The 12,717-nt window shown below is 42.8% G+C and overlaps 1 protein-coding gene across 1 annotated transcript in view; it reads left to right on the forward strand.

Annotated features, from left to right (window-relative positions):
* Positions 1-12,717, forward strand: part of LOC115113112 (1-phosphatidylinositol 4,5-bisphosphate phosphodiesterase epsilon-1-like) — a 52,317-nt gene that overhangs the window by 12,652 nt on the left and 26,948 nt on the right. The window contains exons 3-4 of the mRNA XM_065012752.1: positions 7,455-7,749; positions 8,057-8,376. Coding sequence (XP_064868824.1) covers positions 7,455-7,749; positions 8,057-8,376 — 615 coding nt within the window. The remainder of the gene's footprint in view (positions 1-7,454; positions 7,750-8,056; positions 8,377-12,717) is intronic.

Below are 12,717 nucleotides of genomic sequence, written 5' to 3' on the forward strand. Positions count from 1 at the left end.
TCACTCCTCCCTGCGCCATTATACCATAAGTTAACAAATTAACTTCTGTCTTGGTGCATGCATTTCACACTTGTCAATGTTCATATTTGAGAGATACAATAATTATTATACTTATCAATGTTGTGGATGAGCGCATTGTTTGTTTGTTCTGTTCCTCTCTCTCCATCTCTGTAGCTTCCGGGTATGCTGGAAAAGGACCCGAGCTAAGGGAATTGGGTTGGCTTTATAGTGCCTGTCCCAAATGGCTCATTAATGCATATGGGCATATTGAAAGATATTGTCAGTAGTGATGTAATGTTGTAAATGTTATGTTGTGATATTGTTTAAAACCGTGTTGCAATGTATATCCTTTAGTATGTTTAGTTCATGGAAAATGTAGGTTTGTATTGTTAATTGATTAATTAATGAGGGTTAATTGTTCTGAGGGGAGGGGCTAGCCCTACAAAAGGGAGCCTCTCTTTCAGTCATGGGGAGAGGCATTTTTTGGATTGAGCTGTGGATGGGGCAGCATTGTTTTTAAGCTGTCCCATAAGGTAGACGTTGATGGCAGTACTGTTGTTTTTTTGTTCCGGAATCACTTGTAAATAAACACCTTTGCACAGAAGAACTTTTGCGGCTCCGCCATCTTTTTATTTTGATAGAGGTTAGGTTATCCAGTTTAGCCTTCTGGCCTACTCTACGTGACAGTGTTGTTGGTCCATATCAAGTCCTCGGTGATGTGGACGCTAAGGAACTTAAAACCGCTCTCTCTACTGCAGTCCCATTGACGTGGATCAGGGCATGTTCCATGCTGCTTCCTGAAGTCAACAATCAACTCCTTTGTTTTGCTGACGTTAAGGGAGAGGTTGTTGTCCTGGCACCACAATGCCATGTGAACACATGATGGAGTTAGTGTCATGCAAAGCCACTTAGCAAAGGGACACCCATGGGGGCCCCCTGTGTTAAGAGTCAGTGTGGAGGAGGTGTTGTTGCTAGTCCTGACAGCCCGTGGTCTGCCTGTCAGGACGTACAGGATCCAGTTGCAGAGGGTGGTGTCCAGACCCAGGGCTCTGAACTTGTTATCGAGCTTGGAGGGAACAATAGTGTTGAATGCTTAACTGTAGTCAATGAACAGCATTCTCACATAGATGTTCCTCTTGTCCAGGTGCATTGAGGCTGTGTGAATAATGAAGGAAATGGCATCATCCATGGAGTGTTAGGGACATTTGAGTGGGTCCAGTGTGCCTGGCATGCAGGCCTTGATGTGGGCCATGACCAGCATCTCGAAGTACTTCATTATGACCGGGGTGAGTGCGACGGGGCAATAGTCATTTGGGCATGTTACCTTGTCTTTCTTGGGGACTGGGATGATGGTGGTCTCCATGAATCATTTATCAAATGTAGTAGGGTGTTCCCTCTCATCCCTCTAGACTAAACATACAGTATGTGTTCTGTTTCATTTAAACAGACAGAAATGTATAAACTGACTACATGAGTTTAACTTTTAATATATGAAAGGTATTTGACTGACACTTAACATTAATGTAACATTTCTAAAGGGGTTGTAAAGAGTTTATCAGTAGTTTAAAGACAGATGGTAATAAACAGTTATTACTATTTGAGAGAGAATGTTATTGGTTTAGACCTACAAATCATTGTACAAGTACTAGCAACAAGCTGAATGGAAAGTAGGACTACAACTCACTTTCTTCTTTTAAATATTGAAACTTTACAAAATTGACAAAACCAAATATAATAACACTGTATATCTCAATAACCAAGGCTTTCTTCACCTGATCTGATATGAAAGAAATGGACTGGCAGATGCAAATATTAAAGGCTTCTTCTAACATACAGCTCTCGCCTTCCTCATGATCAGGACATAATGAAGGGAGAGCGGATGAAGAGAGGACACCACTATAGACAATTGTGATGCACCCTATGATCACGTTGAAATCGGCCAAAATCCTGAGCTTTGAGAAAGAATGAAGAGATTTGACCACACAACTATTTGACAAATGAGGTCCATTGATGGCTATTCTCCCAGCGTCTGGGGAGGCCTCTGGTCCAGCCCAGCTCATGCTGGGTCTTATTCATTATTCTCCCAACGTCTGGGGAGGCCTCTGGTCCAGCCCAGCTCATGCTGGGTCTTATTCATTATTCTCCCAACGTCTGGGGAGGCCTCTGGTCCAGCCCAGCTCATGCTGGGTCTTATTCATTATTCTCCCAACGTCTGGGGAGGCCTCTGGTCCAGCCCAGCTCATGCTGGGTCTTATTCATTATTCTCCCAACGTCTGGGAGGCCTCTGGTCCAGCCCAGCTCATGCTGGGTCTTATTCATTATTCTCCCAACGTCTGGGGAGGCCTCTGGTCCAGCCCAGCTCATGCTGGGTCTTATTCATTATTCTCCCAACGTCTGGGAAGGCCTCTGGTCCAGCCCAGCTCATGCTGTGTCTTATTCATTATTCTCCCAACGTCTGGGGAGGCCTCTGGTCCAGCCCAGCTTATGCTGGGTCTTATTCATTATGGCAAAATGTTTTTAGGAAAAAAATGTCTTACGGAAAACAAAAATAAGCTGTTCTTATTGGACAAATCCAGGGAGCTGATAAACAACCAGAAATTACAATAGATTTTTTGGTTCAAAGCTAAACTTAGATATGTGTTTTTGGTTGTCGAGTCTATTAGACCATGGCCATTTCAAGCTTATCTTTAAAAAAAAAAAAAGATTATTTCAGAATATTTATGCAAATGTATTGGCTAAGTTATTGACCCCAATTTGTAGTATACCCCTCAGGTATAGTCCCTCCCTGTTTAAATCCGTTTTTTTACGTTTGGTGCCTAATGAACATGACCCAGAGTTTGATAAAGCATGTGGCCGTGGAGCCTGTGGAGCTGTGCAGGTATCAGACTGTCTAAACATGGCTGATTGATCCTTGATAAGGATGGAGGCCGGGCCAGGCCAGTCCGGGCAAGGGGACGTACACGTCCTGGAAAACAAAATATTTAGTCAGCCCTGACGCTCTCCAGACCTGAGATGCATGCCATAGAGAGTGCTGGAGGAAAGAGCAAGTCACTTGAGCATTCAGATGATACAGTCGGTATGCTAAACTAAATGATGCACAGCCTGGTCTCAGATCTGTTTGTGCTGTCTTGCCAACTCCTATGGCCGTTGGTCATTGGCAAGACAGCACAGACACAACTGGGAGTCTGGGACGAGGCAAAAATGTGCTAACTTTGTCAAAGGTAGACTGGAAATAGGACATCATCATACAGTGTTTCCCTTATATTCATTGCCCACCGCTGCTAAAAAATATGTCATTTTAAATATATATATATTGCTGTCGATACGCGCTTTTAAATGAATAGTCCTTGGCTCAAAGACTGGAAGTCTATTGGAAGAGCTAGCATGTCATACCTGAGGGGTATACTACAAAGTGGGATCAATAACTTAGCCAATACATTTGCATAAATATTCTGAAATAACCTTTCATTTTTTTTGCTAGTAGCAATGCACCCCACCCTTGTCACCACTGCTGAAAGAAATCCTCGGGGAAACACCGTCATCATACAATATGATTGGTGCAACCGTTGGGTTACAGAAATCAACAACAGCACAATTCAAATCTGTCAATAATGATGCTATTGACTTTTACCAATGTAGCCATTTCTCAAGGCTTTTATATCTGTAAGCAAGAAGACAACCTGTTGTGTATGATATCTGCACATAGATATAGAAGTATGGAGAATGGAAGACATTCTATAAGAATTAACATGTGTGTGTGTGTGTGTGTCTGGTGCATGCATATGTCTGTTCATTAGTGCGTTCATTCATGTGTTGGAGAGAATAACATAATTTATGACTATGAGTTGCATACCCTTTAAAGGAACCGAAGGAGGATAAAGTGCTGTGAGGATGATGTGAATATAATTTCTGAATATTCGACTCCAGGGAGTAAATATTTGGTTTAGCTAAAGCACAATGTCTGTTAGGCTCTGCCAGCTGGATCTGCTTCCCTGACTTCTCTCTCTCCTCACTCCCCATACTGACTAACAGCCAAAGGGGACTGGAGAGGGGGGGGGGGGGGGGGGGGGTGCGGGCTGGATGTCCTGGGTCCTACAGAGGGTTGGTGGAGGTTTGAGGCTAGAAGTCCTCAGGATTGGTGGTGATGGTGGTGGTAGGGGGTTGCTCCCTGTCTCCTCTCTCTCTCCCAACACTGGGTAAAATACACAGTTTGGGAGGGACTATGGTGGTGGGCGCCCTCCAAGGGTGCTGACCTTCCCTCTCATCTTTCTACATACTGGCCAACAACCATCTCCCCAGGTTCAGAGGGTTTAGATAAGCAAAAAGGTGTGGGTCCGCACTCAAAAAGATGTCTCATAAAGCTTACTTCATTCTTTAATGTTTGTATTATTTTTACAGGATCAGAGGGTTTACCTACAGCCAGTGGTGTAAAGTACTTAAGTAAATACTTTAAAGTACTACTTAATCTGTACTTTACTTTACTATTTATATTTTTGACAATGTTTTTTTCACTACATTCCTTAAGATTTACTCCATACATTTTCCCTGACACCTAAAAGTACTCGTTACATTTTGAATGCTTAGCAGGACTGGAAAATGGTCCAATTCGAACACTTATCAAGAGAACATGTTCATCCATACTGCCTCTGATCTGGCAGACTCACTAAATACAAATGCTTCTTTAGTAAATTATGTCTGAGTGTTGGAGTGTGCCCCTAGCTATCCGTAAATAAATAATAAATATAAAAATTGTGCCGTCTGGTTGGCTTAATGTAACGATGCTTAATGTAAGAAATTTGAAATTATTTATACTTTTAATTTTGATACTTAAGCTTCTTTTTTTTAAATAAAAAATAATAATTTTAGACTTTCACTAAAATAGTATTCACGTTTACTTGAGTCATTTTCTATTAAGGTATCTTTACTTTTACTGAAGTATGACAATTGGGTACTATTTCCACAATCTGCCTACAGCTAACATGCAACAATGTGAGAATTGAAATACTTACATGTCAGATACACAGATCAGAAACGAAAGCAATACATTTCTACTACGGTCTCTCCATGTGGTCTGACCAAAATACCTGTTGCTTGATTAGGTTGGTTCACATCAATCAGGTTTTCCCATGTAGTTAAAGAGCTTAGTACTGTAGGTCCAAGAGCCGGGGACAAGGCAGAGAGGGGGTGGGGGTTTAAAGGTGTTTGTGACACAATTGTTATGGGGCTTTTGGTGCACTGTCTTTAGATGTGTCACCTAGCAACAGAAGAGCCTCTTCCTCATAATGGCACTACTTTGTTGACTGAGAATTGTTGTTAATATCACAACCCTCACTTTCACACTATTTTAATGCTCAAACAAATGTATTCGACAAACAACAATGTATTGATATTAGACTAACTGCCAAGTTGCATTTCAGAAGCAGACAGACACTTCATATAGATTTTGTCAGGCTAAAATGGAATACAAAATTTAATATGTACATGTAGGTAGGGGTAAAGTGACTATGCATAGATAATAAACAGCAAGTAGCAGCAGAGCCAAGTCAATCAAACAGGTCACTGACCATCTCGAATCCCACCGTACCTTCTCCGCTGTGCAATCTGGTTTCCGAGCCGGTCACGGGTGCACCTCAGCCACGCTCAAGGTACTAAACGATATCATAACCGCCATCGATAAAAGACAGTACTGCGCAGCCGTCTTCATCGACCTCGCCAAGGCTTTCGACTCTGTCAATCACCATATTCTTATCGGCAGACTCAATAGCCTCGGTTTCTCGGATGACTGCCTTGCCTGGTTCACCAATTACTTTGCAGACAGAGTTCAGTGTGTCAAATCGGAGGGCATGCTGTCCGGTCCTCTGGCAGTCTCTATGGGGGTGCCACAGGGTTCAATTCTCGGGCCGACTCTTTTCTCTGTATATATCAATGATGTTGCTCTTGCTGCGGGCGATTCCCTGATCCACCTCTACGCAGACGACACCATTCTATATACTTTCGGCCCGTCATTGGACACTGTGCTATCTAACCTCCAAACGAGCTTCAATGCCATACAGCACTCCTTCCGTGGCCTCCAACTGCTCTTAAACGCGAGTAAAACCGATGTCATCTACAAAATGGCTTCCAACACTCTACTCAGCAAACTGGATGCAGTCTATCATAGTGCCATCCGTTTTGTCACCAAAGCACCTTATACCACCCACCACTGCGACTTGTATGCTCTAGTCGGCTGGCCCTCGCTACATATTCGTCGCCAGACCCACTGGCTCCAGGTCATCTACAAGTCCATGCTAGGTAAAGCTCCGCCTTATCTCAGTTCACTGGTCACGATGGCAACACCCATCCGTAGCACACGCTCCAGCAGGTGTATCTCACTGATCATCCCTAAAGCCAACACCTCATTTGGCCGCCTTTCGTTCCAGTACTCTGCTGCCTGTGACTGGAACGAACTGCAAAAATCGCTGAAGTTGGAGACTTTTATCTCCCTCACCAACTTCAAACATCAGCTATCCGAGCAGCTAACCGATCGCTGCAGCTGTACATAGTCTATTGGTAAATAGCCCACCCATTTTCACCTACCTCATTCCCATACTGTTTTTATACTGTTTTTTATTTTATTTATTTATTTACTTTTCTGCTCTTTTGCACACCAATATCTCTACCTGTACATGACCATCTGATCATTTATCACCCCAGTGTTAATCTGCAAAATTGTATTATTCGCCTACCTCCTCATGCCTTTTGCACACATTGTATATAGACTGCCCATTTTTTTTTTCTACTGTGTTATTGACTTGTTAATTGTTTACTCCATGTGTAACTCTGTGCTGTCTGTTCACACTGCTATGCTTTATCTTGGCCAGGTCGCAGTTGCAAATGAGAACTTGTTCTCAACTAGCCTACCTGGTTAAATAAAGGTGAAATAAAAAAAGTAAAAAAAAGGGGGGTCCAATGCAAATAGTACGGGTAACCATTTTATTAAGTGTTCAGTAGTTTTGTGGTCTGGGGTTAGAAGCTGTTAAGTAGCCTTTTGGACCTAGATTTGGCGCTCAGGTATGGCTTGCAGTGCAGTAGCAGAGAGATCAGTCTATGACTAGGGTGGCTGGCGACTTTGACCATTTTTAGGGCCTTCATCTGACACCGCCTGGTATAGAGATCCAGGATGGCAGGAAGCTTGGCCCCAGTGATGAACTGGGCAATACGCACTACCTTCTGCAGCGCCTTGGGGTCGGATGCTGAGCAGTTGCCATACCAGACGATGATGCAGCTCTCGATGGTGCAGCTGTAGAACTTTTTGAGGATCTGAGGAATCATTCCAAATTTTTTCAGTGTGTTCAGTAGGTTTTTAACATTTAGGGACTACTATCTGAACTTGTCCAATGACAACAAAGATAATTGTTTTCCGTAGCAAAACGTTTTGCCTTGCTGAACACGACTATCTTCCTCTGTCTTCCCAGGCATGCCATGCTCTGAGTGCTGAAGTAAGGGTGGCCAGATCCGGAGAGCTACTCCTTTCTTCCAGGAAGCTGCTGTCGTCTGCAGAGAGGAGGGATCTGTGTCGTAGGAGGGCCACATTGCCATGGCCAGGAGGAGGAGGGGCGTCTAGCTACCGAGCAACCCTACAGAGGACTGACGTTTCTGCCTACATTTCAGGGACCCTCCTGGAAGTGGTTCTGTCCATCGGCAACAGGGGAGACAACGACTCTCCTCCCTGTATCACCACAAGTCCATTGGGCTGGGCTGTCCTGAAAGGTCCCATATCCAATATGAATCTTGTGAAATTCAAGTTGATTAAACATTGAATCAAGTCAGCTTACATAATAAATTAAATGACATGTATATTAATCAAATGTGGTTAAAATACTACCTGAATTATCAGAGAGATCCATTCAGTTCTACAGGAAGTGTCTATGAGTAGGGGCTAGGGGAGACATTGGAATTCAGAAACAATCTACAGTATGTTCCTCCTGTCTTAACTCCCTCTTGACTCACCCTCCCTCCCCTCCCTCCTCCTTCCTCCTTCACCCTCCCTATTTCCTATTTCCTCCCTCCCCCTCAGAGCGCCAGCTGCACTCCCCCATGGCGGGGTCCAGCGTGGTGCCGGCAGCTCCGCTGACAGAGGTCAACAAGGAGCTGTCTGACCTCTGTCCCCTGGTCAGTTTCCCGGAGGAGATGGCCTACGTCCTCATGGAGCAGGAGCTGCATCTATACAGCCGGATCTTACCCCTGGACTACCTCTGTTTCCTCACCCTCGACCTGGGGGGCCCTGATCAGCCACAGCCCCAGGGGCAGGCACACCAACCTGGACAACCCCATCTTATGGCTGGCTGCAGACGGCCCCACAATGCTGTAGAGGACCTGGTCACAAGATTCAATGAGGTGAGAGAGACATAACTCAGCAATACGGTGCATTAAAACTTAAAGCAGATTTACCTAGCTTGGTGGAGACCCTACTGTAGGAACCTCAAGAGTTAACCAGTCATGTGAATGGGTTAGGTGACTCAGGTGTCTATACTCCATCAGCAAAGTTAGATAAGACGGAAGTTTATGAAGAAGGGCAACAAAAAGTGAGTAATGTAGAAATCTATGGTCATTAGCGAAGTCCAGCCAACCTTCTGATACAGGATGCAGTGATGAGTATCAAAACTGTCACCTGTAACAAAATGAAGGGCACTATAGTAGATTGCATACAAAGGTTTAAGAGTAGTATCAGCTCCACATTGATAAATGATATAACTATAATCAAGAACAGATAAAAAGTTTGACTGAATAATCTGCTTCCTACTGCTTAGAGAAGGCATGATTTGTTTCTGTAGAAAAAGACTACTTTACATCTAAGACAACAGCACAAAGGGCAGGAAGGCAGAGACAACAATACATCACACACAACAATACATCATTGGACACATGGATATTAATTTGCTTAGGCCAACAAACCTTACATCTAAGCTAATTAACCAGCTCATTTATATGTTTTTTAAACGTCAAATCCATATCAATCCAAATACCTAAGTATTTATATACGGAACATGTTTGATTGGAGAACCATCTAATGAGTGAACATGTAGTTCATCTGAAACATTCTTACGAGAGTGTAAAAATAACATGTATTTCATTTTGCCTGAATTAAGCACAAGTTTTAAATTATCAAGGGATTCGTGCATAGATATAAAATCTGACTGTAGTTTTGACACAGCCAGATTAACATTCGGGGCAATAACATACATAATAATATAATCCGTAAATAGATGGAGTTGACTTTTTTACAGATTAACCATTGGATTTTATATAAATAGTGAAGAGGACAGGTCCCAAAATCGACCCATGTGGTATGACCAAGGTGGTAATTCAAGAAATCCAGACTTAACCCTATCAACCACGATGGCCTGAGATCTGTCACTAAGATAATCGTGAAACCATGAACAGGCTGTCACGTTGGTATGAAGGATCAGGAGACAGGCGCAGGAATGCGTAATTGTTTTTAAATTAAGCCCCAAATTACGGCGTGCCGTGTAAAGGCACGGGGACAAAGACCAAACAAAAACACAGGGTTGAAACCCAAACAAAATAGCGAGGAGTACCTTGAGTAAATAAGACACGCGTACAATGATTAACACATGGGACGAGACCCGTAATCAACTGCACAAACCACAAGGGCACGAAAGCCTAAAACACACAGCACAGGTACTCACACACCAACGGACATAGTAACAATAACCGACACCACCATGGTGAACAAAGGGCACATATATACAAATACAATCAGTGGGAAAAGGGACCAGGTGTGCACAATGAAAGTTCCAGAGGGATCCGTGACACAGGCGTCAGAGCTCAGGCCTATCGAGGACAACTTATTCAATAAATTCAATAAAAAACACAATAAATGTTCAAAGAACTTTCTAAGAATATTATTTACAAACATATCCCATAAACACTCTCTCTATCCTCTATCTTGCTAAGTGTGTTCAGGTTTGTTGGCCTAAGCAAATGAATATCCATGTGTCCTATGATGTATTGTTGTGTGTGATGTATTGTTGTCTCTGCCTTCTTGCCCTTTGTGCTGTTGTCTGTGCCCAATAATGTTTGTACCCTGTTTTGTGCAGCTACCATGTTGTGCTGCTGCCATGTTGTGATGCTGCCATGTTGTGTTGCTACCATGTTGTTGTCATGTTGTGTTGCTACCATGTTGTTGTCATGTTGTGTTGCTACCATGTTGTTGTCATGTTGTGTTGCTACCATGTTGTTGTCATGTTGTGTTGCTACCATGCTGTGTTGGAATATTGTTGCTGCCATGCTATGTTATCATCTTAGGTCTCTCTTTAAGTAATGTTGTGTTGTCTCTCTTGTCGTGATGTGTGTTTTGTCCTATATTTTTATTTTATTTTTAATCCCAGCCCCCATCCCGGCAGGAGGCCTTTTGTCTTTTGGTAGGCCATCATTGTAAATAATAATTTGCTCTTAACTGACTTGCATAGTTAAATAAAGGTGAAATAAAATGTAAAAAATGTTATATCTGTGCTTGGAGTTCAAAACCATTAACCTAAGCTAGCAGTGTAATATATAGCAGAACATGATAAAAAAAACAATCATAAACCGTTCTCAGAATATTAATAAAACCTCCCAGGAAGACTTTCAGGGAACCATAGTCAAATGTTCTCAGAACCTCCCTTCACCTTAAACACTGACGTTCCCAGAACAGACTAAATTTTTACTTCCATTTTAAGAATGTTAAAAAAATGGCTCAATTTTACAGGTCAGGAAACTTATGGCTTCGTTCCCAGAACCAATGGGAAACCAAAAACATACGTTCCCACAACTTCAAAGGAACCAAATGTGCTAGCTGGGAACTAACCTGCTATGTGTCTCAGCATGGGGCATCGTTGGTCCACCTCCAGAGTAACTATGCCTGAGACCAGTAGCCTCATTTATAAACCGTGCACATGTACAAAATGTCCCCTAAAATGTGCATGCGCAAGTTTTCACGCAAAAGTGGGCATTTGTACAAATTTAACTTGAAGTGAGAATGTGCTCACCTCCTCGCAAACCTTAGACCATGCGAGTGTTAAGAAGCGTGGTTTGGCGGGTCATGTTTCGGGGAATGCATGACATGACTCCCGAGCCCGTTGGGGAGTTGCAGCGATGAAACAAGATTAAAATTGGGGAGAAAAAAGGGGTATAAAATAAAACTTAGAATTAGACATAAGAATCTTTTCCTACTCATTTTATTATCATAATCATTGCAGAACACACTTTGCCAACAGAACAGCCTGAATTCTTCAGGGCATGGATTCCGTAAGTCGGAAATATTCCACAGGGTTGTTGGTCCATGCTGACGCGATGGCATCACACAGTTTCTGCATATTGGATAGCGGTACATCACTACCAGCCTGTACCGTTTACAGCAGGCAGGATGGGTCCATGGACTCATGCTGCTTATGTCAAATCCTGACTCTGCCATCAGCATGACTCAACAGGAACAGGGATTTGTCGGACCAGGCAATGTTTTTCCACTCCTCAATTGATCAGTGTTGGTGATTGCTTGCCCACTGGAGCCACTTCTTCTTGTTTTTAGCTGATAGGAGTGGAACCTGGTGTGGTCATCTGCTGCAATAGCCCATCCGTGACAATGATCGACACTATGTGGACCTAATAGCCTAGTAAAAAGATAGTCTATATGTATTTCAAGTTTTGCAATATCATAGGCAGTGCTGTTTATAATACCGGTATACAGTTCAAATTAGTAACTGCTATTTTACATTGAAGTAGACTTATGTACAGTTGAAGTCAGAAGTTTACATACACCTTAGCCAAATACGTTTAAACTCAGTTTTTCACAATTCCTGACATTTAATCCTAGTAACAATTCCCTGTCTTAGGTCAGTTAGGATCACCACCTTATTTTAAGAATGTCAGAATAATAGTAGAGAGAATGATTTCTTTCAGCTTTTATTTCTTTCATCACATTCCCAGTGGGACAGAAGTTTACATACACTCAATTAGTATTTGGTAGCATTGCCTTTAAATTGTTAAACTTGGGTCAAACATTTCGGGTAGCCTTCCACAAGCTTCGCACAATAAGTTGGGTGAATGTTGGCCCATTCCTCCTGACAGAGCTGGTGTAACTGAGTCAGGTTTGTGGGCCTCCGTGCTCGCACAAGCTTTTTCAGTTTTGCCCACACATTTTCTATTGGATTGAGGTCAGGGCTTTGTGTTGGCCACTCCAATACCTTCACTTTGTTGTCCTTAAGCCATTTTGCCACAACTTTGGAAGTATGCTTGGGGTCATTGTCCATTTGGAAGACACATTTGCGACCAAGCTGTAACTTCCTGACTGATTTCAGGAGATGTAGCTTAAATATATCCACATAATTTTCCTCTCTCGTGATGCCATCTATTTTGTGAAATGCACCAGTCCCTCCTGCAGCAAAGCACCCCCACAACATGATGCTGCCACCCACATGCTTCATGGTTGGGATGGTGTTCTTCGGCTTGCAAGCCTCCTCCTTTTTCCTCCAAACATAACGATGGTCATTATGGCCAAACGGTTCTATTTTTGTTTCATCAGACCTGAGGACATTTCTCCAAAAAGTACGATCTTTGTGCCCATGTGCAGTTGCAAACCGTAGTCTGGCTTTTTATGGTGGTTTTGGAGCAGTGGCTTCTTCCTTGCTGTACGGCCTTTCAGGTTATGTCGATATAGGACTCGTTTTACTATGGATA

The sequence above is a fragment of the Oncorhynchus nerka genome, linkage group LG28 (assembly GCF_034236695.1).
Source record: "Oncorhynchus nerka isolate Pitt River linkage group LG28, Oner_Uvic_2.0, whole genome shotgun sequence".
NCBI lineage: Eukaryota > Metazoa > Chordata > Actinopteri > Salmoniformes > Salmonidae > Oncorhynchus > Oncorhynchus nerka.